This window comes from Patagioenas fasciata, chromosome 8, assembly GCF_037038585.1.
Source record: "Patagioenas fasciata isolate bPatFas1 chromosome 8, bPatFas1.hap1, whole genome shotgun sequence".
NCBI classification, from domain to species: Eukaryota; Metazoa; Chordata; class Aves; order Columbiformes; family Columbidae; genus Patagioenas; species Patagioenas fasciata.
This window is the reverse complement of record NC_092527.1, coordinates 27,057,436-27,083,911: the sequence shown is the minus strand read 5'-3', so window position 1 is coordinate 27,083,911 and position 26,476 is coordinate 27,057,436. Positions and strand designations below refer to the sequence as shown.

Here is a 26,476-nt window from a genome sequence, read left to right as displayed (position 1 = left end):
CGTTTGTCCTGACTTAGTGGTACAACCCTTTCATAGGGGTAGGTGTGCTTGGTCAGTTCGAGTCCAGTCTGCAACTGGAACTGGGTACTGAATGAGAGTCTAACCACACAAATTACAGTTTTAGAGACATATATATCTTGTTAATACACTTATCTCCCCAATGAAAACATTCATATGATTCAAATGTTTCTTTATTCACCTTCTAAAGCTAAATGCAATTAAATTTATTTAGTTTTTTAATGTTATACACCTGTTAACTAGGTTTGAGAACATGCAAGTTCTGAGAAACTCTGAGTGCCATAACATATAATTGTACTATGACAGAGTCAAATATTCTGCCATAAAAATGATCAACTTTTCTATTTTTCTACTGGAGCTTCTTGGATATTGTCTGTACCTTAGATAGGTTGTGGTTTAATAAGATGCAAAAAGTAAAACATTTGTAACATGATGAACAATATTAACAGTAGGACTAAGCAAGCTATTGATTCAAAAAACCATGGTAATATGTACTCTTACGTTTGGAAGAAATGTGAAATAGCATAAAAAATAAAATATTTATGGGTCAAGGTGACGCTTTCAAATGTCACAAAAATACTTAATGCTTTACTGTGCAGATGCTTATCAGATAGTTCATTGTTGTTCTTAAAGTCAGCAAAGGTTAATCTGAATTTAGAAAAATAAGTCCTTAGGCAAGTGTGTATATGTCCCCTGCCTCACGTCACCTCTAGTCCAGGAGCTGCTGATTTTCCGCCCTCAAACAGAGCACGTCCAGGCAAACCAAACCAAGCCCTTGCACCAGAGCAAGAAGGGAAGGCAGATGCCAGGACTGCCATTTCTTCAGGGGGCGTCCAAGTCTGCCCTCACAATGAGAAGAGCTTTTTTTCTGTAGCCTGACAAGCTGGCTTCAGTTCTCTTGCTGGCACAAGCCTTCACCCTTGGCCTTTACCCTTTTCTCCTGTGCCTGCACTAGGTTTCAGTTATCCCCTAGATTTCATAAGCTACTTCTAATAGCCTCCACCAAACTTTGGTGCACCCAGCCTGTGAGTAGGACGTTTCTAATGAAGGTTTTGCATGTTCTGGCCACAGTTTTCCCTTTCCTGTTCCTTTTCTCTTTTCCTTTCCCTTCTGCCAATGTTCTGCATCCTTTGGTGGAGCAACCCTTCTGCATGTAAAAAATTTATTCCTCAAGGACAAATTGGAATTTGCAATTTTCCCAAGTAAGGAAAGTCACTCTATCATTACTTTGTTCCCTAGGCTGAGGGATGTTGTATACAAAAGTGTCCTGACAAATTAAATGTTCTTCAGAGGGAGCAGAAAAATTGAATGTGTAGCTTCATCAAAAATGTTTATATTCTAGACTACCTAAAATAAAAGATGTTGTGGAATATATTAGAAATTTGCTACAGACTTAATTGCTACTCACATGAAGTTATTCAGAAAACAAACCACTTCTGTCCATCAGATTCTGAACATCAAGAAACAACTGCTCTTTCTGATTCCCTTTCTGTGTTCATAGTCCCTTAATCAGCTTGGTTTCACTTTAATTGATGAAGCAAAAACTGACCTTTAGGTGAAAGCAAGCAGTTTCCAATTCAGAGTCTGGGTAATAACTTTTCTGTGCTTTCTATATTCTTTATGTAATGCCTAAGTAGCGGTAAATCTTTTTAAAATCCACAGGGCTTTTGTGACTTTCTGCTAATGAATTATGTTGTTAAACCTTTGGAGCTTTTCTGAAAAACAGTGACAGTTTTTTCTCAAACTCAAATTAATTTCTAGTAAGTCCATCCTATTAAAGCTAACCTATTTACCAATCTGTTGTTTGATATGTTAGCTCTGAGCTATGTGTTTTCTGATCACTGTGCTTGTGGGATTTCTGTCTGCTGCATTTAAAATGCTGTTTCATGTAACTGGGTCAGTGGCAGTTAGTTTAGCATCCAAGTGCAAAAGTCACCACATTTATAAAACACAGCACAAATTATGTTTGTTGTTTCATAATAAATCAGAAGCTGAACCCAAAGTGGATGGCCCATTTTCATTGGTTGGTAAAATAATGAAACCTTTGATATGCAAACAAATATAAATGTTTACATTAAATTTTATATTAATTGTGAAAAGCCCTATATCCTTTGATTTCTATCCATTGCTTAAGTTCTATAATTCTGTAGAAATTTAGTTTTATTTTTTCAATTGTGTAAAATGCATAAATATAAAATATGTAAGCTTAACTTCAAAACTGACCTGTCCTTTATTTATAGAGCACCTATCCTGTCTGCTTTATGACCTGGTCATATAAAATAATGTAATTATACTTGTATGGCAAACTTTGCTTTCAGTCAGACTTTCAGTTCTGGGTGTCAGCTGCTTAACCGAGTGTCTCTGGAGTACGAACTGATTTTAGAAGCCAGCACTTGTAATTCTGGATGACTTCTGAGTGTAACTTTAAAAAATGCTCTTGAAAACTATCAGGTTAGTGCATTATAACTAAAGGCATATTTAAACAGATTCAGATGTGGCCCCGTCATACATGAACCAGCTCCAGTTCTTAATCTGTAGAACTGTGACATAACTAATGCTTTTCTGGGGACAGGTGATGACTGCTGTAACTTGCCTATGAGAACAGTGGTTAAAGGTATTCTTTCCTGGTTAATACCATATTCTTATCTGTCTGGATGTTCTTTTTTTTTTTTCCATACAAAATAATTCTCTTCTGATACTTCTGTTTTCCAATGAGAACCTTACATTTACCATTCTAACCAGAATCCTTTTTCTCATTAAATAGGAACTAGAGCAATTGCTAATGATGGAGACAAAAAATTATAGAAAGACCATAAAGTTTTACCAGAAACTATTGCAGAAAGAAAGAAGAAGCAAAGGTAAGAGTACAGCAACTTGCCAGTATTGAAGTGGGTGTGTACTACTTTTAAGGGTTTTTTTCTGTAAATCAGAGTCATTGAAGTTCTTACACTGTGTGTTTTAAATTGAAAGGTCCTGAAACTAAATCTGTGTTGCCCAAATTGAGAGTACAGCTGCAGGAGATGAAATCAAAAGTGCAATTTCTTGAACTTGTGAAGAAATATGTGCAGGCAAGTCAGACTTTGTTGTACTTTTGTTTCATTTGTCATTTCATTACTGCATCAGTGTAGTTGGCCACTCAGGTCAGTATATGAAATGTGAAATGTTTTGTGTCAAAGTGCTAAATTAAGTAGGATCTGAAAGAATGATTTAAATAAAGATAATTGCTATTAGTAATTGCCGCTAGCATTGTTTAAAAAGGAAAAAAAAAAGCAATTGTATGAAATGTGTTTTGGCTTTGAGTTGACTGCCTTTTGTGTGGATTTTCCTCTTTATTTCCCTACATTTTATTTTTACATGGTTTTGCATCTTTGAGCAGATCATGTATGCAGAGCAGTGGGGTGTGGAATCCTGTGTGCTGCCTACAGTCATTCATAATGGGAGAACTGACACCATGGATGTGGCACCTACGGAGGAGTCATCATTGTTTCTTTATTATAACACAGAGAAACACCAATGTAATAATCAAAATGGAATAAAAGTTCTGCAGGCTGGTACACCGCTTGGTTTAATGGCTTATTTATATTCTAGGTATAGTATGTTTTGCACATCCTTAATTGAGAGTGGGTTGAGGCATAGTTGCTAATTCAGGAAAAAATAGTCTCTGTGATAAATCCTAGTTATTCAATGTTGCAGAAAATCTTCTCCCTTATATTAAGTTTAATGTTATTTCTGTGGACTCTTATTTAGGGAAATGGGCATGGAACTGCCAACAGATAAGAAATAAGCCAAACTGCTAAGTTTGGATTTGATTAAAACTTGACGCATTTGATAATAAATCAAAACCTAATAACTTTAAACTTTTTTATCCTGTACTTATTTGAGGTTTTTCTCTGATAGTTGCCATGGAATCAAGGTTTTATGTTACTGCCAGGAATATTACAATTTTTCAGAACATATAATTTGATATTTCTTATTAAGAGGGTCTGGATGTGAAAACATATAGTTTGTTTTACAGATTATTTCCCCAGTCCTTGGGACTGATCAAGATACAGGCTTATCTCATGGCTTAGAAGGGGACAAAGATGTCCTTTAGCCTTCAGCTAAGGTGAAGACAGTGTTGGTTTAAGATACCTGAGCCATAGCAGTATGAAAGATGGAAAGTGCCTGAGAGGCTCCATCAGACCTGTGCCACTGTAGAGGGAGCAACTTCCTCCCAGCTGCTTCTCCCAGCTCATCCTGACTCAGAGACCCAGTTACTTATCCTGAGTGCTCCTTTTCCTGGTAGTTAAATGTTTTGCACGAAGTACACAAATTGTTTTGGATCAGAGCTTCCACATTCATCAAGGCCAAATTTTAATGGTAGCTGTAAGCCACCAGCGAGACATGACAATTGACCTGTGTTAAGACCCTGAGAGTGTGTGTTTATAAATATATGTGTGTGTATAAAAAAATATAAACTTCATTGATTTTTAGTATAACAAGCATATTCTGGTGTTAAAGCAACTACTGCTCTAATTAGAGCTACACGAAATATTTTCTTGATTAAAGTATCTACTTTTTACGTTGTTATTGTAATAAAAGTATTTTAAACAAACATGAATTGAGATGATAGAAAAAAAAGAAAATTAAATATATTCTTTCACAGTATTTAAAATGTAACTTCTGATAACAGAAATGTCAATATGGTTCTTCACAAAATTGCAAATAGAGAAACTTTTTTTCAACAAATTATGTTTTCAGTGTTGGCAATCACAATATTTGGTGTGTAAAAATAAAATAAAAAAGAATCAAGGTTTAAGTAGAGCTTGAGAATTTAGAATCCCTATTAATTCTTGATGTTTTGAGGAATTTTTTTTTGCTCTTGCTATACTCTGATGCAAGAAGAAAATGTTCTTGCTTGTCTGAAGTTTTTCTTGTGCTTCACAGAAATGCATTTTTAGAAGGTTATGTACAGCAGTTTCTCTACACATTTCGCTATTTCTGCACACAAGAAGAATTTTTGCAGTTTCTTCTTGATAGGATCAGCAGGACTTTATCCAGGTATAGTAATTTCCTGTGAAAAATATTATCAAAGTATAATTGACTTTCCTCGCAGTAGTTCTTTCTGAAAAGAACTACTTAATTAAATTGAATTTTGATGTTTGTTTTTGTAAGACTCTCTTGACAAGTGAGAATGAAACTACAGCAAGTGCAATATTTGACAATGTACTTACTTATTTTTTTCTTCTGAATTCTGAGTTTTACTTTTGCCAGTTATTTAGTGAGGGATTGTAAGTACAACCACAGCATTGGTTCCATAGAGCCATGGATTCTAGAGACATGAAGCTTAATAACTTAGGATAGTACAGTTAATACCAATAATACTTTTGGTTTTTTCAACACTTAGTTTTGAACTGGAATGGGATATCAATTTTTGTGAAACAAGTGCCTTTTTCTTCTTACCAGTGCAAGCCTGGATCCTTCCACATCACTTACCAAAATATGTAACCGCAGTTTCTACATCCTGCAGGCTTGGATTGAAGACTGCTACAGTGTAGACTTTGCAACAAATACTAATCTTTTGTGTACCCTAAAAGATTTTATTTCTTCTAAGGTAAGTCAGAATTTCAGTAGAAGTTTTAAGAAAAAAAAAATCAGTTGAAGTCAGTTATGGTATATGAGATTGTTACTACCAAAAAAATGTCCTAATTACAATTAGAGTAAAGGAAAAAAAAATGTTATCTTTGACAGCTGTGTTCAATGTATCTAGTTTTGGAGAGACATGAATCTCACGGCGACATTGTGTTTTCCTTATAATTTATGGGAAATTTAGTTCAATATTCTGTTAAAGTGTTTTGCAATTGCAGGTTGTTCCATTAAATGGCTATGGTGAGCACTTGTTGTCATTACTTGAGGATGCTTCTGCCAGGAAGAGTGGCAGTGCTCATCAGTGCGTAAGCATGGACAAGTGTGAAGATGAGGGCGAGGAGGACAGAAAAACATTACATTCTCTATGTAAAAAGCTCTCAGAAGATGTTTCCAGAAAGGCATGTCTTCAGACTGCAGTAAAATTTATGTACCTGCATTTTAAATTTTCTTTTGAAAGTATCTAAGGCATAAACAGTTCTATAACTGTGGAAGTCATCTTAAGCCTTAATTGCACCTTGTCAGCTGTTTCAGTAACAGTAGCTCAGATAATCAAAATTCTGAGTTGAGCTCTTCATGCTTGATACTAGAATGTGTCTCATAGTTACTGGGAAACCTTTTGCCCCTTGTCAAACATTAATACTTTTTATTAGGCATATATATTTTTAAGTCTATAAATATAGGAAAACAGGCGGTGAGGGGTTTCCTGCTAGAACTTCAAAGCTTGTAGCAAAAACATTTGAACTTTTGTCTGTATTTACTGATTCATACAGTGTCCTAGTGAAAAGTAACCCCAGAAGCTGGAGCATACGGTAGGCTTTTCCTGAAAAAAAGATCTCTCTACAGAGTGAACAAAATGACATGTGAAAGTCAAATGTATCGATAACGTGCAAGTTGACTTTGGAATCAACCTCCTGGTAAAGGTGCAGAGTTCCATGAGGTATACTGGGGATTCAACTTATAAAGGGCAAACAGAGTAGAGAAACATGGACAACCAAGTAGGGAAAACAATGGAAAACCAAGTATTTATTTGGAAAGGGATGTTTGATTCTAAGCAAAAAGAGTGCAAGAAATAGAGCTAGTAAGAACTAAAATATAAAATATAGGACTTCAGAATAGAAACTATTTTATGGCAACAAGCTTGAATACACAGGTTTTTTTAAATACCAGTGATTGAGATCTGGCAACCTTCTACTCAGACTCATTGACTGTGCATGCCATATTAACTTAAAATAGCAATGTTGAATAAAGGAATTGGTGTCTGGGCTAGCCTTGAAGATTAGCTGAAGAGTTTTGCATCCACAAAGGTGTTTCCTCTAACAAAACATTCCAGGAAGTTAAATCAAGGGGACACGTAATATTTACTTCAGAGCAGTCAAAGCTTTACATTTTTTTTTTTTGTCTACAGAACTTTAATTGGAAACTTTCCAAAGGCGTGGGACCAATTGCACAATATCAGAGAGAGCGACTGTACACTATTTCATCAATTTTGCCAAAGCCCTGCCATAACAGTTTTACAGAAGAATTCCCAGGCTCCCTTGCTAAAGCAGATGAAGTGGGACCGTATCTCTTAATAGAATACAATGTGCAACAGCTTTGTTGTCAGCTGACGTTACTGCAACAGGTACAAAAGTCTGGGTTTACTTGAAAGTACAGATAATATTGAGCTTCTTACTTTATACTCGGCTTCCTTTCTCTAGCATTTCCCAACCCTGTTTCAAGCTTATTTCATAAGGCTTTTAATTTTTTCTTGAAATCTTTACAGTAAAATTTAGACTGGCTAATTCTATTCTTGGGGTGGGGAGGGGCAAGGGGGTGGAAAACCTCTGTCATTTTTATCCCGGGGCATTTCGAAAGAACTGCTACATCTAACAACAGGTGTATCTTCCTCTCTTTGTTTAGGAGGTATTTCATAAATGTCATCCTGTACACTTTCTAAATTCAAGAGCACTTGGTGTTAAAGACAAATGTATGGCTGTCCAAAAGTGAGTTGTTTATTTTAAATGCCCTTCTATTCTGTTGGTACACAGTAATTTACTGTGTTACACCTTTAATATGTCCAGGAAGAGAAAAACATTTTAAAAACTGAATATCTTTTTGACAGACTAGATAGTCTGTTTATAAAACAATTTTGAATTTCAGGAGATTTTATGCATGTGTATATCTGTGTACCTATGCACGTATATGTATGTGATAGGTCACATTTGCAAGGTGATTTCTCTGAAATCTAAAGTGGGTCAGGCCAAAATATTTATGAAGACTTGTGTTGAGGGGATTGCTTCAAAGTTTTCATTTTTGACAGAAAAAAAATCTAATGGTTTCTGAAACAGATTCCTTGATCACGTATATGTCTACGTATATCAAATCTCAGAGACCATTATGGTGTCACAGAATAGCTGAGGCTGGAAGAGATCTCTCAAGATCATGTAGCCCGATGCCCGTGCCTTTAGCAAGGTCAGCTGGAGCAGGTTGCCCAGTATCATGTGCATTTGGGTTCTGAATATGGATGGAGACTCCACAACCTCTCTGTGCAATGTTTATTTTGTACTGTTAGGCAGATGAAGTATCAGTATTCACAAACGCATAAAAATTTTCCAATAGTTATTAGAGTGGCTACCAACCTATTTAAATTACTTGCTGAGCAGTAATTAATGTTTTCATCCAGCCACATGGACCTAATTATATTTGATTATGGCCTAGCTACCACATATTCAGTGGGTTTAGCTAGCTTCTAATTAGTGCTTGTTAATTGCACTACCTGTAGTAGACTTCTCTGTGTAAAGATCGGGAATGAACATCTAAAGCAGATCATATTTCACAGATTGTTAAATGGCAGAGGCTAAATCAGCTGGTTTAGACTGATTCGGGGTTCTGGCACAGGAAACAAACTGTGTGGTGCCATTAGATATCAGGCTCAATTTCTTATGTAACTGCAGTTTTTAATGAGCTTATATTTCTGGCTGTTATTTTGTGTCAGACTGCATGGTTTGTTTTATTTAGTAACAAACAGTGAAGGTGTCTCTACGTACAGAAATGTATACTGCATATGCTTGTCTTGTAATCACATAATTATCTCGTAAGTATAAGGAAGAAAAAATAACATAGCTCATTACATACTTTGTAAAATATTATAAATCAAGACTGAAAGAACTGAAAAATAATTTCAAGTGGTTAGAAGTTGGCATCTTCACAATCAAGATTTTCTTTGAAAATCCAAAGTCAGCATGAATTATTTTTGTCTTTTTTTCCCCATTCTCCCCATAGAACTGTTTCTACTGAGACAGTTTCACTCAAAGTCTGTAATCTGTTTCTGTCGAAGTCCGTACAAGACCAGTACCTTCTACAGTTATTAAGAAATGCAGACAACATCAGCACCTGGGTTGCTGCTGAAATTGTAACATGTCACACGTCTAAGGTTTGTCACTTTTTTATTGTATTATTAAATATAAAATGGTTATTTGTTGTTATGTTTATTAGTTGCTATGTAACAAAGCTGCAAGAAATATTTCAAAATATACCTATGAGTGGGCAGTTAACAATACGGTTTTTTGTCACAAGGGGAGCGTCTGGGATGTCTTGGATGTTTTGTAGTAGCAGGTGTCAAAACCTAATAGAATGTAAGAAATGGGTTGCCTGAAGAGATGTCAGACTTCAATGACACTTTGGTGACAGGAAAGAGAAAACTTTGTGTTGGAGGGAAATGTTACTACAGTCAACAATTTTGATAACAAAGTCAAAAAGGAAATGCATTTATTCTTCCTTCTCATTTAATTTTATTATGTAGATTTATGCAGATTTACTATATATATAACTATATAGTATTTTTTTTTTTCAGCTGCAGGTGAGCTTATTATCAAAATTTCTTCTTATAGCAAAATGCTGCTATGAACAAAGAAATTTTGCTACTGCGATGCAAATTCTAGCAGGCTTGGAGAATCTTATTGTACGACAGTTACCAGTAAGTTTGAGACTCTCTTCTGTAACTGCTTTGCTTAACATAGTCTTGTTTCAATATGGACATGAATGTGAAAAACAAAAATATATTTTGTTTTATTGTAAGGCCTGGAAAATTTTGCCTGCAAAAGTAGCTGAAATAATGGAGGAACTCAAGGCTGTTGAGGTACAGTATGAAGTCTTTAATGTAAAAATACTTTGGGGTTGGAGAATATGCAAGATCTGCTTAAATGGGTGACTCTGCAGGATGAAAGCCATAATTATTACTTTGTATATGAAGGAGAGTTTAATTTTATTTAAGACTTTTGGCCCTTAATCTGAGATTTTACAGTACTTTTCATCTCAGTATTTCTTGAAAATGTTTGCTGTGTGACTAACTATCAAGAAAGACATTTCAAAGCAAGCTAGGACATCAGATACACTTTTTCTGATTATTTCTGTAAGAGCTTTGTGGCTGTAATCTGTTTTGGAACAATTGAAATTTTTATTACAGGCGTTCTTTTCTTTATCTATACAATTTTAAATTGTAGACTGAAGTTCTAAAATGTAATTTTGGATGAGATGTAGCACTGTTAAAATTATGTATGAAGTATCTTTTGATTAAAGTTACTTTCTTTACTTGTGTGCTTTTTAAATGTTTGCCACCAGATTAGTTCATAGTGTTGTCTTCAACTTCAGTGCTAAAAATTCTAATTCATGACAAATAAATACATAGTGCTAAATAAATGAAGAACTTCTTGTAAAACCTGCCCGAATACTTACTGTGTGTGTATTTTTACACTAGATGTTTTTAAAAAGTGACAGCCTGTGTTTGATGGAAGGAGAAAGATTCAAAACACTTCCAACAATTCCATCAGCCCACGTTTTGGCTATGCACGTCCAACAACTTGAAACTGGAGGATTCACAATGACAAACGGAGCTCACAAGTGGACTAAACTTAGGTAATTATTTTAATGATGTGTGTCACCTATCTGTTTAAAATTGAGTATTGTCTAGTGGGGTAACAAAATCTAATTCAACATTTCACAGCATTTTAGATAGTTTCAGTCATTTTGACATCTAACTAAACAGACATGCCATAGAAGAGGATAGTCAGTGCCTTTGAAATTGCCTTTAAAGTTTGTTTGGGGCTTGTTTTGTTTGGTTGGTTTTAATCATCAGCAAAGCAAACTAATATTTTCTACCATATTCTCTTTCAAGAAATATTGCAAAAGTTGTGAGCCAAGTTCATGCATTTCAAGAGAATCCTTATACATATGCACCAGATTTCAAGCTGCAGTCTTACCTCACACAAAGAATAACTCATTTTAAAGATGCAGACATTTCTGCCTTGGCAGCTGACAACTGTGCCAACTTCCATCAGATACCAGCAGACAAACATTCACGGAAAATTCAGGACACGCTGCGCAGAATGAAGGCAACATTTCAGTAATTATTTGCATTTCATCTGTTCTATTTTAAGTGTAGATTGTAAAACTGGATTCAGTTGACTTCATCTCCTGGACCAATTCCCAAGCAAATACTTAAGTGAAGAGACTTAAAATTCTATCTCAAGTTGAAATGATTGTATTTCTTAGCATGGAATTATAAAATGCTGACTAATGACATTTGATTCCCTAGCAACTGAATGACAGATCAAAAGAATAAAAATAAAGATAAAAGTAAAGAGAGATTATAGATGAAAAGGATGATTCATTTTGTCACTCTTCTTTAAGATAAAAAAATAATTAGCCTAAAAGCAAATATCAAAAAATACCATGGAAATAAGTTAAAATTACAGCTTCTATTGCAAATTTGGCCTAGGAGAGTTCAGAGTATAGTTCATTAAATGTTGAATATATTTTTATATAAATGTAATATGCTTGTACCCTGTCACAATGTGCATATAATTCAGAGACACAGATCTTCTGCTGTCCTTTGACTGTTGATGTCTCTTGCTTTTATGTTGTGTATTATGAAAACTATAATTGACTTAAATAATTGACCATCTTTTTCGTCAAAAATACTGAGGAAGGAGAGGAATGCCATGCTGCATTCCTTTTTTTGTTGTTTTGATTTTAATGTCATTGGTCTAGCCTGTTTCCAAATGAAAGTAAGATCTGAATCTAAATATTACCACTTTGTTGCTCTGCTTCTGCACTCATGGCCTTGTGAAAACAATAAGCAAGAAATTGCTTTTCTTTCTGTATTTGGCACAAGAATCACATTGCGAATTTGTGTACGTATGTGTGCACATTTGATTATGGCTTTTGCTCCTGAGGTTGCTTTTGTAGATCACAGTGCTCCAGCAGCATTAAACAGGAGATAACTGTGTGAAATTCGGATCTGCATCTTGTAAAACTTCGGTGCTAACCTATTTATAGAGCTTATACTTACAAGACCTTCTAAATGGCAATGAAATGTGATGCTATTGCTTGAAAGTTTGTTGAGCTGCCCAGGTTTATGCAAGGCCAAAATGTTAAAGCTAAAAATTAATTACAAACTCTAGTATTTCTACCAGAGGGGACAATGTTAGTATTGGAAGAGAAGTGGACAAGGGCAAGAAACAGCTAAAATTTACTCTATCCTGAAAGTGATTTGCTACAACTGTGTTTAAAAAATTTTTTTAAAAAGATGTTTTGAGAGATGTGGGGAGCAGATGTGAACTAACTGTCTTGGTGTGTTTTAGTGATGGAGAAGGATAATGATGTAAGAAATGGGAATGTGCACATGTCTCATATTTTGCAAATTGTACTATTGTATTTGACAGAAATGCATGTGCACCTGTTAAATTGTAGCTTTTTCGGTGTTTAAGAGGAAAGCTTCTGTTTTTCTCTTGTCAATAACGGCAATATGTATATCAAAGGCCACCTGCTCCTCATCTTTCTGAGTCAAACACAAGGTACGTCCATATTTTCCGTTTAATACTTGAGTTACTTTTTCGTACTAATATATTAATACCAGACTAACTTTTGTGCTCTTGTTGATTTAAACAGTGGAGAGCTCAGTCCTCAACAGGGTTTTCTTGCATTTGTTCTGCTTTTAAGATGATTTATTTTGTTATTTACCATATGTAGGTTTAGCATGTCATTAATCGTAGTATTCTGACTTACCCTTGAGTAAGTAAAATGTGCTGTTATTTCTCTAAAAATTGCTAAGTATGAAAACATTTAATCTTTACCTTCTATCTTTATATTACATGGTGATTTAAGAATTTTAATAACTATCTGCAGACATACATTTCACATATTTGATCTATATGCATTTATTTTAAAGAGTTGTTTTTATTAGTAGTTATTTGTTTTTCTCAGTTAAAAATTACCATTCACTTAAAGCCACGCCTTGCCTTTGAAAGACAGTAGAATTTAAAGTAGCATAAGCTTTACTAATGTAATGAACGCCACAAAATTTGGTAATCACATTATCTTAATAAATTCATTTTATACAGTTGCCAGACTATTGAAATTGCTTTTGTGAATTTACTTATTTATATGTTGCACTCGTTATAATTAGCTCATATATTTATTACGGTTTCATCAGGATTAAAGAATCTACTATGTCTAGAAAATACTATGTTTATTCGATGACAATAGTTAGTGCTATACAAGAATTTAAAAATCATCTTATGTCTTCTGTATAATGCTTGAGTGTATCAGACCTTATATTACTATAAATGCATAGTACTGAGTTATGGTTTTGCTTTGGGGTGTTTTCATCAATCAGATATTTAAGATTTTGTATTTAGAAACCACTCCCCAAAAACAACAAAAAAATGTAAATAGCTACTGGAGAAAAAAAGGAAAAAAAAAAAAAAGGCAAAAATCCCACAACCTACAACACTCTTTTACAAGGAAACTGATTTATTTTTGTCCATGAACACTGATGTATGCACATCTTATGTGACACTGATTTCAGAATACAGTTATGTCTAATGTATAACTTACAGTTTACAGCTTATTTATCACTAACAAGCAGGAAGGGTTGGACTAAAGTTTTCTCCTTCTGTGGGGAAAGTCTTTTTAAAAGAAAACACAGGACAAAACATGTCAAAAAAGCAAGTTCAGTTGTATCTAGTTGGCAAAAAATTGTTGGCATCAGTAATTGAATTGCATAAATGAGGGACTATGCAGTCTGGCCCCATGTTTCCATTCCAATATCAAATTAGCATGTTTGGAAAAAAATTGAGTTTGTTCTTTAAGCCAATGTTGCCACCAGCTGTCCTAGTTCTTCTTCATTGTTTCCACACTTCTCTCATCTTGTTTTTATGTTGTTTATTTTCCAATTGTGAGCCTTGGATTTCTGAAATGAAGTTTGCTCCTTGGGAGCCTTTGCAGTTGCTCTGTGCATTGGTGCTCTTTCTGTGTCCCCTTGCAGGTGTCTGTCCCCAGGATCCCTGGGGCTTCCAAGCCTCCTGCTAGAGAACTGGGAGCTGTGTCCTAGTTACACCTGCTGCATTTGAAAGTAGGTTTCCAGCTCCAGCACCTCCAGAAGCCTGCCAGGAAACAGGGATAAATTCAGTTGGATCCTATAAATTATTCCATAGAAACCCAAATCAAGAAGCTGGAAAAATATTTAATTAATGAATAGACACCAATTCATTATTCTGACAGATTTCTTTCCTTTGAAATTTTTCAACCACTTCTAAACTGTCCTTTTGTAGTTTTCTACATTCATCCTCTATGTATTGGGAGTGGTTTCATAAGCATTACTGAGACTCTTCTGTGAGTACAGGATGTGATTTGCAAAGGAATACAATTTTAGGAAATCTGTTTCTAAATGACAGATTAATAGACTGTAGTTTTAGAAGAGAGAAGCTAACAATAATTTTTCAGTGTTAGACATACGGTAGATTTTTTTCAATCCTTGATATTACAATGAGGGTAAGAGCGCAAATAAATTATTTTTCTCCCTCATACCTGCTTAAATACAATCCAAAGAATATCTGGATTTAAAATGAATATTTTTTTAGAAGAAGATTTTATTTCTCAAAACATGCTTTATAAATAATAATACTAAAATAGATGTTGAGCTTTAGGAGGAGTCTCAAAGAATTAGAAATGCAGGTTTGAACAGTATTTGAAAACTTAAGTCCCATAAATCAAGCTTAATTGAGTACTGATCTTTGCAATTTGTCTTACTAACAGGTATTCTTCACCTATGAATTTTTTTGTCTTCGTTTAGTTATTAAAAATGTCAATGTTATAGATGTTAGAAATTTTCAGATAGTCATTTTAACTGTCACCACTACCTTTTGCATTGTGAAATAATTTTTTTCCCTGAAGTTTTTTTCTTGTAAGTATTTTAAATACCAGTAAATGATTAATTTGTGGCAGAAGATTCCACTGGGTTATGCAATGTGATTTCGTACTTTGATAACTTTAAACTGTATGTTAGAATTAACAATTCCACCTTTCTGCTAAATGGCAGATCTACCTTTGTCTGGATGACCACAGTGTGGTTGACTGTCACTACTATTTAAGGTTTTACTGTGATTAATAGAGAGAAACTAGTTGAAAATCTGAAGGTGGAAAGCAATTGAGATTTAAGTTACCATGAGACAAGAGAATTCATGATTGAGAGGAAAGGATGAGAGAAGCAGAATAACAACAGTGGTCTTCAAAAAAAGCAAACTTCAATAAATTTGAGGAATTGGTATATAAGGTACCAAGGGAAGGAATTCTAAAGCAAATAGAAGTTCAGGAGGGCTGAGAGTTTCTAAAAAGAGGTTTCTAAAACAGGCGGTATTAAGTATAACAATCTATCCTCATGCAAAGGAAAGAAAACTGACAGAGCAGTGTGGCAGCATTAGGGGCTCATCAATGACCTGGAAAAAAATCAAAAAAGAATACTGAAAAAAATAGGAACAAGAAGACTGCATTGACAAGAACAAATATAAAAGAACAGCACAACAGGTTAGGAACAAAACTGGACAGATAAAATGCTATTGCCACCAAAGGAAAAGTGAAACAGTAAAACTGGATTCTTAAGTAATTTTCTATTATACAGTAAGAGTTCTCTGCTTACCAGGAGAGCTGAATAAATATCAGATAGTGCAAAAGCCTGAAGTGCTTGCTATTTCACTCCCCTCTGAACAGTGCATATTATGATCAAAGTTAGCCAGGAAAGAGGAATGCAGGTCAGAATGGGAGACTGTCAGATTAATTAGATGTATGAGAACATTAAATTCTGATTCAATCTGTTCTATAATAATGAGCAAAAATGAAATAATCTTGGGTCCACCTGACCTGATTATATATTAGGTCACTAAGATCCAGATGATGATACTGTGGGTACACAGCTAGTTAATACGTTATTTCAAAGGGTGAATACCAGTGCTTGATAAACTGTGAAGATAAACTGAGCAGGATGGGTGGGGCTATCCATATGTTATGAGCAAAAAGCAGGTACAGATCCCTCAGAGATGAGGCACAAGTCTCATTAAGTAAAAGCTTTGGGTTTATCAAAAGCGTAGCATTACCACAGTGGGAACCCTGGGGCACTGACACTGATCAAATGGGGACTCAATGCAGTGGACCCCTGCTCGGGAGTGATGCTCATGGAAAAGCACCTCAGAGATGGGCAATAAAACTTGTGCTGATTAATACATACATATGCAATGTCCTGTTCTGCTCATTAGCAAACTGATGTAATGCAGGTGCTGTTGTCTGAGTTCCAAGATCCACAGCTGACCTTCAGCTTGGCAGCTGTGCAAGGGTTTGTGCTGGGCAAAAAGCAAACTGTCCTGGCTTATCGTAATGAGATAAAATGTGCTTGGGACTCTACATATTGTGATGGGAAGAAGTGAATTATTCCATGTAACAGTCACAACATGATAAGACGTGCTTGGGACTCTGCATACTGGGATGGGGGAGGCAAACTATCCTGGGTTACCGTAACAAAGTCTTCTCACGCCCTATCATTACAGGTGGGGCCTGGATCCAGTTGTGTCTGGGATTTCTACTGATGAAATCCAGCATACTTACACAACACACAGGATTAGAACTCCCAATAATTGTGATGATGGTTTAAATTTAAGCTCTAAGTCCTGCATTTCTGAAGGATAAAAATGAAATTATAAATAACTGCAGAACTTCAGAAAAAAATCTCTGGGGACCATAATAGGTCACAAACTGAACATGAATCTGGGTGTAAAGTTTTCAAAAAGGAAGAAAAGAAAAAAAAAAAAAAAGGAGGTAAAGCCAGAGGTGTCCTATAAGAGAGTCATATATGACAGAAGGTAATTATTTTTTCTCTGGCACTGGTGAAGCATCAACGTGAATACTTTACCATTTAGGCACTACACTTAAGATGCATACAGGCAACATGAAAGAGAACAGAGGACCATAATAAAATTATGTTTAAAAACATAAACAGAGAAAGCGTGAAAGAATTTGACTTATGTAGACAAGATTAGATTGAGCAGGACTGTGTGTGAAATGTTACTGTAAAAAGCTGTAGTAGCTACAGACAGGTTGAGTTTTCTCCATGCTCTGTGAAGCTTAAGTGAGGCAGTATTAATCTTGAAGCAAGAGTGATTCAGTTTCATTTCTTACATTGGAAAGATTCATGTGAAGCACTGGAACAGGTCACAGACCTGTAACATGCCTGTAGTATCTGCTTTCCTGTAAATTTGTTAGAACAGATCAGATAAAACTGTAGTAAGTGCCCAGGCCCACTTGGTCCTGTCCCTGGGAAAGGACAGTGGCTCAGCACTAATCTTCAGTCACTCTGTGTTCTCACTAAAGTAGATTAGACATAAAATTTGAACACCTGCAATCAGAGAATTTGATTATTAATTTTGTTGTATAACAGTTACTTTAATTTTCAAAGTTTTGTTTATATTTTTCCACTGATACATAGCAGAAGAGTAGGTGTTGCTAGGGTGTGCATTACTTGAATTTATGTAAAACGTTGTAGAGGTATACTGAATTTGCATTATATACATATGTTAATGCAATGGAAAAGTGATGATTTCTAAAAGCAGCAGAGCAGTAAAAGCCCACCATGCACATCACTGTGTTGGGGAGAGTAGAAAGCAAGTCTCATCAGTTGCCTTAGCTGTCATCATCCTTGTAGGTGTTTAAAGGATGTGTAGATGTGGTGCTTAGGGATGTGGTTTGGTGGTGGACTTGGCAGTGTTAGGTTTCCGGCTAACCTCGGTGGTCTTAAAGGTCTTTTTCAACCTAAATGATTCTCTGATTCTATCACTGCCTCAGCTAAACTCCTGCAACTTTTTTCCCTGTGTAGCAGTTTCCTGGATGCGAAGTCTTGCTATAACCAGGAGATGGCACAAGAGACCTTTGCAGGCTTCTAAATGTACATGCCGCACTATGAGCAAAGGTACTGTGAAAAATGTTCTGTCTGAATTCTGCCCATTAGAAACAGGCAAACATGAAATGGCAGAGATTTTTTTAATTCCATTTTTAAACCGAACATGTGTTTACATTCAGCTGCTTCCATTAATCTTTTGAAGAAATACATGCACACGCAACTTCATAAATTAAAATCTTAATTACTTTCTATTGGTGTGTAATGCATCCATTTGCGTAAAACCTGTCAAAGGAAGTACACTGTATTGCTTGGAGCAAACGTAGACATTGAACTACACATTATAGGGACAGTGTTAATCATCTTAGCTAACTACATTCTTGTCCTCACTCACTGTAGCCCACTTTTTCCCTTGTCAGTAAAGTGACAGAGGATGTCAGGATGAGTGCTCCCTGTTCTAGGGTGCAGTGAAGGCAGACAGCATAATTTGTGCTCTGTTGCTACACTTCTGCATACTGCCAAAGTTATTCTCTTCCTCAGCTAACAGTAATATTTGCAGGACACTTGACAGAAGTGACTGAAAGAAAACAGGAAGAAACAATGTAGAGTGAGGAACACAGAAGAGGGGAAGAAATAACTGGAAACAGGAAACAGAAGAGCCTTGAAGTCAGGAAAAATGTAACTTTTTTTTTTCCATTTAATTTGAACAGACTGGTTTTGGAGCAGTACAAAGATCTTATTTATATTAGAGGCAAGCTAAGGGAAGGAAAAGTCAGTGAAATATTTTCACTGCTGGGACCAATGCATTTCAGAGCAGCATTGTATGGCACAGACCAGGATGGGCACAGAGGGTGATAGATGACCCAGGGCTGCCAGCTGTGATAGCTCATTCTCCTGCTGACTCATCATGCTCAAATGCCAACTCTAAAATCAAACTAATAATAAAAAAAAGGAGTAATTCTTTAATAGCTTAAAGTGAAAAGTTACTTTCAAGCATGATAAATGCTTTAATCATAGTATAGCTACATTTCTTTAGAAGGTATTTGTGGGAAACAATAACTAAAACTAATGGAACATTTCTGATTGAATGCATTCTCAGTTTTATGTTTAATAGGTTGTTAAATGTAACTTTAGAAGTAACCATCATGAAAAAATTTATCCTTCAGCAAAGACTGACAAAGGAAAGGGTCTTGATCTAAAATGTGAAGTAAGCTTCTGTTAGGTTTTGAAAAGATTTCAGAGTGTCTTCAGAGTGTCTAAGTGTGACATTTTGTGGTCTTGATCAGATTATTAGTCCAAGTGATCTGAACAATTACTAAAACCAGTGAGGTTTATGTGAATTTGCATATGCACATTATTTTCTGTAGATGTACCTCATATCCCTAGATAATCCATGTTTTTAATGAAATCCAGATCCTAAAGCATATTTATGCACCTGACAATTAATTCCTATCTACTTTGGAAAATAAAACCCCTTCTAAAGCCTTTTTTCATGCTGCTTCCTTTCAACTAATAGTTTTTAAACTCTGATTACTACTGATGAACCTTGCTTCTGTAACAACAGCAGTACATGTTTTAAATGTTGCCCTGATTAATACTGACTTTGACTTCCTTGTTTAATAAGCTTAAATTTGGGTAAGAAACTATTAAAAACATAACATGTGTTTTCTTTCTTAATATTTACAGCAGCTCTCTGCAGAATGTATATTTTTTAAAAACATTTCACTGATTCTGCGTAGCGGCTGGTAATAGCCTTATGGTAAGGAGCCATGGGAGCTCTTGGCATTTTGAGTGCTGTGTTGATTTAGATCAATTCCAAGCATGATGAGATACTTAATTTTCCTCTATGCATCATCACTCTGTTTAATCCAAGCTTTCCTGGTATTTCTGCGCATATGGTCTTTTCATTCCTTGTGGAAAAGTAGCTCTTATTTCTGTCAAAGAGGAAAGATTATAATAATTGATAATGAAGAGATTGGTTAGAGGCCATTTGTAACGCTTTTAAGTCCTAAAGGGTAGTTTCTCAGAAATTACAATGATTGGATAAACATGCCACGACAAAGACCATATAAATTGTATAGCAGATGCCAGTAGCCCTTGTTTCACTTGGCAGATCTCCACAGGAAATAAATGTGCATGTCCACAGAGGGATCCACATCCTTCTGTGTGTCATAAGCTGCCCTTTTAAGTCTCTGCATTGCATCACCACCAAGCTACTCCCAAGGACCACACGTTCACTCTAGTTTCACCCTCCACTGTTATGAGAAAGGGTCACCTGCTATTTCAAAATGACAGTCCTTTTCTTTGATCTAGTGTACCGCCACTGCAGCAAGGCCAAGTGGTGGCAGTTTTCTCCAGTACCTGTGGGGAACCCAAGGTACTTGGCAGCCCTCAGCTACTCTCTCCTCAGTTCCTTCAAAGCTTCATTAGGGAAGGGGATCTCTCAGAGCACAGTCCTGCCCCTCTAGAGGGCTCTGAGCTGGCTTACTAGGGCAGAGCTGGCCTTTGGGATGGAAGATGTGGAGCAACAATTGTAATAGTTCTGGGCTGGGCTATTATCCCAAAATATATCTGTTATAAACTCCCCAGTAAGCATCCAAGCAGGACTAGCTAGTTCTGCAGAACATCCTCAGCCTGAAACCACGGTTGTGCGTGTGCATTTCTGTGGTGCTACTTTGTGTATAAGGACCATTATCTTTATCCCATCCTACCTGTCCCAGCCAGACATCTATAAAGCCACTTCTTGTCCTCTTTAAATGCAGCTGCAGCTCAAAAGAAATATGAGGGTTCAGTGTCAAGCGACAAATCTCAACTCATTTTCATTCCCCTGGATGCTAAAATGTTCACTTCTATATCACCTCCCACAGAATGGCCTGGCCCAGCCTGGCTTAGCATTTGGCATTATGATCCTCAGTCTCCTGTGCTCTTCAGGAAGCTGATGGCCTTTATGTTCATGGAGAAGGTTCCGACTCCCCAAAGAGGGCAACTGTGTATTGTACAGACATCTGCATAAAATATTGTCATTATCTTCAGTAAATGGATCTTCAAATTTCTGCTAGTGGCAGTCACGTTGGTATGTCTGGGCTCTTTGTCTCTACCTGCTTGTAGCAGCAGAGTGAAGGTCCTGTTTGTTCCTGCTCTTCCCTGACAAATTCCTGAGGACTTTAGCATGAGCATGTTTACAGCCCAGTGACAATATCACTTGATTTTAAACATAGCATTTCTGGATAACAGTTTAGCAGGAGGTTTTCAAACAAACACTTAATGAATAATACATAGAAATAGAATGAAGGCAGCTTAAGAATTTTACATAAAATTAAGCTAGCAGCTGTTAAATATTGTGGCAGTCATTACCTCCAGAAGTCATCTGCCATCTATCCGTGATATTTCTACATTTTATGTATAATGGAAATGAGATTTAGTTTAACCTTGTCACAATGTGATCAATTTGTGTATCTGAGAGCTCAACAATTGACACCATCTTTCAGCTGTGGCATTTGCCTCAATACAATGCAATTAATAAACCAGCAGTGTATAAACATGTAATTTGCAGCTCAGATGGTAAAAATGTCTTAAAATCTGTAAAGAAACTATGAAACAGATGTGTCAGTGGATGCTAAAACCCAAGATTTTCTATCTTTTAGAGCATCATCGTATGTCATATATTCTTTTTGTCTTATCCAACAGCTTGCCAAGTACCTTTATTTGTTGACATAAAATAAAGCTACAAGAATAACATAATATAGATTGGTTTATACTTTTAAAAAATATTTTTATATAGATATAGAGGTATATATGTTATCTATAAGTATGTAAGCAGCATGTAAGTATGTTATTTATATGTATATATAATATGTAGGGACTAAGAATGGAAATAATTCTGGGCACAAGGGACATATTTATCTCTTTGGGATGGGATCTTGCCCCATCCGTGAGGCAGAATGCTGTTAAAGTAATCAGGGGTATTTAAATCAAGAAGGAAGCTTGCAGGAAAGTTACGCTTCCTTTTTCTGATCTTTATGAGAATTTAGTCATTGCAAAGGAGGTCGGGCAGGATTCTTCAGGCAGGTGGTGGCACTAGTATTCCCAGTTCTGACTGGAGAGACTGCAGCCAGGCCACATGTTAAGTGCAGCCATCTCAGGGGGACTTGTCATTTAGGAACTTGGTTAACAGAGCAGATTCCTGTATGTCTCCTCTCTATCTCCTGCCTGCTTGGTCTGCTGTATGAAATGTGTTGGCACCAGGACTGGCTAATATGTTAATGCTTAGAAGTTCTGGTATTCTAAAATATTTCCTTCGGTTTGTGGTGGTGTAGTCTTCACAATTATCTAATGAAAATTATAGTTAAGAACCGGTGCATGGAATATTTTGAGGGTGGAAAAGGAGAGGGATTTTTTTATAAATGAGAGGAAATTTAAAACAAATCTTGTACAGTTTGGTCAAGTAAACTTTCTAAATTTTCCAATGTTAATCAGAAAATGCTTGGGAAGGATAGGTGGATGGAGTTTTAAGTCATTAGATATCAGATGCTTTCATACAGTGAAAAAATACAAATATATATGTCGTGCAGGGCTTTGTCCATGCTGGACATGTTTCTGAGCTTCTTTAGGTATGTAACAGATGTATGGGAGGCATTAATGCTTGAACTTTTGTTTAGACTTTTTTATGCCAGTTCCCTTAGTTTCCCCCACAAAGCTTGTTAGTGGGCTTAAGCTATTGCTGCAGTGCAGGCTGCGACGTCGATCCCTACCTACACAGGCCGGAAACAAAGGTTCTAGATCAGTTATTAGCCACATTTAAATAAAGCTGACAATAGCGTTTGTATTTTTGTTGGGCAGAGACAAACTCTTGACCAGTGGCATCACTGGTAGAGCAGAGAACAACTTTAATTGTGCCATGAAAGGAGAGACAGAGCTTAGAAGGGGCTTACAAGTCAAACTTGAAAATAGTTCAATGAAACAATTTTCTAGTAAGCAGAAAATGGTAGGATTTTGTGATGGATGGATATAGCAAGTTGAAATGTCGACTTTAGGAAAAGATAGATCAAGACGATTTGAGTAGAACTTTTTACTGGATTAATATATAGGAAAAAGATACATCTTTGCAAGATTAAAATTGAATATGTTGAAAGATTTAGATATAAACTAAGCAGGAGGGGTTCAGTCTTCAAGCCTCTACCTCACTGACAGTTTAAGAAATAGACAGAATCATGGTTACATTAACTGTCATTGCAGACAAAGTGAATGCTGAAAAATCCAGTAGGAGTGACAGAATATCAGAGCAAATCGCAGGGTAAAAGGACAGTAGAGCACTGGGTTTGTGTGCAGGGGGTAAAGGCTGAGTGTAAAGCCAAAAACAGTAACAAGCACAGACAAATCAGACATGCAGTCGTGATTTCTGGAGGCAGACTGATGCCAGGCAGGAGTGATAGGAGTTATCAGTGGTGCAGTTGTCACACTCTGTTCTTGCACAGAAGAGGATGGTAAGGGGAGGGAATTCATGGTTAACCTTACAGTGAAAAACTGCCTGTAAAGCACCAGGAACCTTTTGTAAATGTACTACAGAGGCATTAGTGCAGCATCCAAGTGTTCCTGGTGTACACAAAACCGATGGATGTATGGGAACACTTCTGAAAGGCATGCATAAGGTAGTAAGAGGAAGGATAGCGGGAGTCAGATAACAGAGAAACCTGTGTGACCTGCACAGCTTGCAAGACATCTGGGAGGAAATATGTGACACGATTCCTATAACCTCAGCAGAAGTCTCAGCAGAGTATTAATTCTAAGGCAATAATAGTCTTTTTTTGATTATTTTCTAACATACTTTATATAAGCAGCCAAGAGCTGGCCCATTGCTACAACTGAACAGCCTTCAACCTTCTTCTTCAAGCCCCTCACCCTGTGCTTGGTACTTTTAACCTGATGCTGCAGACTCAGTAGAATGCAATGAGTGAGTTTATCCATTTGCGTGCCTCAGGCTGTCTCGGGAGCACAGTGCTCGGCCCAGAGAGACGCAGGCTCAGGAAGATCGCTTTAGACAGTGGATCTTCTGCCTGAAAATTAATGAAAAAGACAGCTCTAGGGGAAGAGGGATAGGGAGCAGCAGCGTCCCCTCTCCCGCCAGCATCTGGGGATGGTCCCAGTGGGCTCCCCCGGGGCTGCATTCCCCAGCGCCATTTGAGGCCGCTCAACTCTATAAATGCCATTTGCATCGGGATAGGATGTAACAAGAGCTGTAAATCACTGACGGCGGAGTGAACTCTTCAGGGGCAGACACAGCGGAGCCGAGCCTTCGCTAGCTGTGGCAATGTGTGAACGGTATCTTTTGTTGGGGGGGAGGACTGATGGCAATTAGATGATACTTATCTGGCCCTTTGATGTGTATTTACACAAACAACGTTTTCCTCCGGGAGCTGCGGTATAAATGAATAGCCGGTGCCCCCTGCACCCTCCTTCCCGGCATCTCTGAAACAAAGCAGGATGACCAAGGCCCCTTTCTCTGTGGAATGGTTGTCGCAGAGCAGCCAGGCCCTCAAGAGCCCCACCGAGGGCTCACCGCACCGAGCATCCTCCACGAGCCACCGGCCCAGCTTTCGCCTCAACCCCTCCATGAGCGAGCGGAGCAAGGAGCAGTCCGCCGGCCCGCGGGCCGGAAGAGGCGGCAGGAGCAGGGAGCGCTTGGCGGCCACCCCCGCTGCAGGTAACCGCAGTCTCCGCGACCGTCGGGGCAACCCGCGCTGGGAGGGGGAGGACGGACGGGCCTTGTGCTGCCCCTAAGGCGCCGATAAAGGCAGTGCAGTGGCTGCCCGGAGGCAAGCGGGCATACCCGAGGTTCCTGGCCCTGGCTCACCCCTTTTTCCCTCTCCCCAGGAGCAGGCGGGCGGCCGTGGGGAGCGGAGCAGCCCCCGCCGGAGGGAGGTCCCGAGTGCTCGGGTCCCGAGGAGGCCGGCGGCAGGGGCGGCCGGCGGCTGCGCACGGCGTTCAGCGCCGAGCAGCTCAGCACCCTGGAGAGCTCCTTCCAGCGGCAGCAGTACCTGGGGGCAGCCGAGCGCCGCCGGCTGGCGGGCAGGATGCGGCTCTCGGAGGTGCAGGTGAGTGCGGGGGCAAACGGGCAAGAGAGGGAACAACGGTTTGAGCAATGGCTTGGGTGTGGGCCATGGCAGGAGCTATGTGCCGCTGTAATCTCATCTCCTTCCCTCCTGGCCTCTCCCCCAGATCAAGACCTGGTTTCAGAACCGTCGGATGAAGCTCAAGCGACAGCTGCAGGAGCTGAGGACGGAGCCTTTCTGCAGCCCATCTCTCCCTTACGGACCTCAGAGTGTTGTGTCCTTGCCGCTCACGTACATGGCCCAGCCCCCACCTCTGGCCCGGCAAGAGGCTGCCTCTGGGGGCTTCACCTTGGCGGCACTGCCAGCACCCACTCTGGACCTCAGCAGCGCCTGCAGAGCACAGCCTGTGGGCTTTTGGGGAGCACCCTGCTTTGTAGGGTACAGAGATCCCAGAGCTTTCTTGCTGGGTGTCTGACCCTCTGATATGGACTATGACTAAGGAGGATTTGCACTAACAATAACCATCAGGGCTGCCCTTGTCTATAACTGCCTGGTGGAGTTATGATGCAGCACTGAGCAAAATATTTTACAGAGACATACTGGAAAATCTGGATCCTGGACTTCAGGCCCCTCCATTTATAGGCAACTGTGTAAAATAGAAATACAACACAGGACAAACATTAATATAAATGGAATCTTTTAATAAACCTAAACTTTTTCCATATTTCTTGTGAATTCCTTCCACAAAGATTGTAGAGCTATTTATTCTTCCATAAAAGAGAGTTCCTCTTCATTAAGGGAAGCATAGGCTCATTTTCTAGATCTCTTCTGGCATCCTGCAATTTACTCAGGGTAAGTGCAAAACATGCGTTTCACCCTGTTCCATAAAGCAGGTATCCAACCCCTTCAGCTACTTCGCAGGTGACACTTAGTCTGATGGAACTGTGCTTTTAACCAATATGTGCATGCACCTGTTACTAATACTGGTTTTGCTATAGCAGCAGAAGAAATGCTTTCTGTTGCAGCCTTTAAAAGAACATACAGACTATGATTTTAAGATCCAAAACACTATTTTCTAAATAAATATGTAAATACATCTACACACTCATGTGTAGCCTCAGTAGATTAGTGAGGGCCTCTTGCCTAAACAGATATTGGAAAGGATCTAGACTTGAAATTTCTCATCAACTAAAAAGTCTCAACAAAATAGTATCTCGGCATCTCACATGTACCTAATGTTGTACAAGGGTGATTATCAAAAAGAAATACAACATTCCAAAGCTGGTTTTCCCTAAATGATAATAAAGTTTGTTACTGTTCTGCTATGCACTTTTAAAAATTTGAATAATGCTCCAGAAAACATAAGATCAAAATGGCTTGATTTCAGGCTAGAAAAACAGCTCTGAGAAATGATCCTTGAATGATGTAAGTTGCCATAAATCTTTCAAAGTCAATTGTGAACTAGCATGAAAAGAGCAATAAAAATTTCCATCACTTTAGAGATGATCTCTGTGGTTATTAGAAGACTTCCTGTGCACTTGTAATCTGGGATGTCATAATGAATGGTCTGAAGGTTCTCTGT

The 26,476-nt window shown here is 37.8% G+C and overlaps 2 protein-coding genes across 4 annotated transcripts in view; both read left to right on the top strand.

Annotated features, from left to right (window-relative positions):
• The window catches only part of KNDC1 (kinase non-catalytic C-lobe domain containing 1), a 63,841-nt gene extending 49,711 nt beyond the window's left edge, over positions 1-14,130 (top strand). For all 3 annotated transcript variants that reach the window (XM_065843767.2, XM_071812030.1, XM_065843766.2), the window contains exons 18-30: positions 2,783-2,876; positions 2,989-3,086; positions 3,395-3,606; positions 4,945-5,058; positions 5,464-5,611; positions 5,865-6,044; positions 7,052-7,267; positions 7,546-7,628; positions 8,908-9,058; positions 9,479-9,601; positions 9,704-9,763; positions 10,382-10,539; positions 10,799-14,130. In XM_065843767.2, coding sequence (XP_065699839.1) covers positions 2,783-2,876; positions 2,989-3,086; positions 3,395-3,606; positions 4,945-5,058; positions 5,464-5,611; positions 5,865-6,044; positions 7,052-7,267; positions 7,546-7,628; positions 8,908-9,058; positions 9,479-9,601; positions 9,704-9,763; positions 10,382-10,539; positions 10,799-11,030 — 1,869 coding nt within the window. In that variant the 3' untranslated portion in view covers positions 11,031-14,130. The remainder of the gene's footprint in view (positions 1-2,782; positions 2,877-2,988; positions 3,087-3,394; positions 3,607-4,944; positions 5,059-5,463; positions 5,612-5,864; positions 6,045-7,051; positions 7,268-7,545; positions 7,629-8,907; positions 9,059-9,478; positions 9,602-9,703; positions 9,764-10,381; positions 10,540-10,798) is intronic.
• Positions 14,131-22,947: 8,817 nt separating this feature from the next.
• On the top strand, positions 22,948-26,263 carry LOC136104192 (homeobox protein HMX1-like). The gene is made up of 3 exons (XM_065842853.2): positions 22,948-24,545; positions 24,716-24,936; positions 25,061-26,263. Exons 1-3 carry the CDS (start codon positions 24,326-24,328, stop codon positions 25,367-25,369), a joined length of 750 nt encoding a protein of 249 aa, XP_065698925.1. The 5' UTR covers positions 22,948-24,325; the 3' UTR covers positions 25,370-26,263.
• The last annotated feature ends 213 nt before the right edge of the window (positions 26,264-26,476 follow it).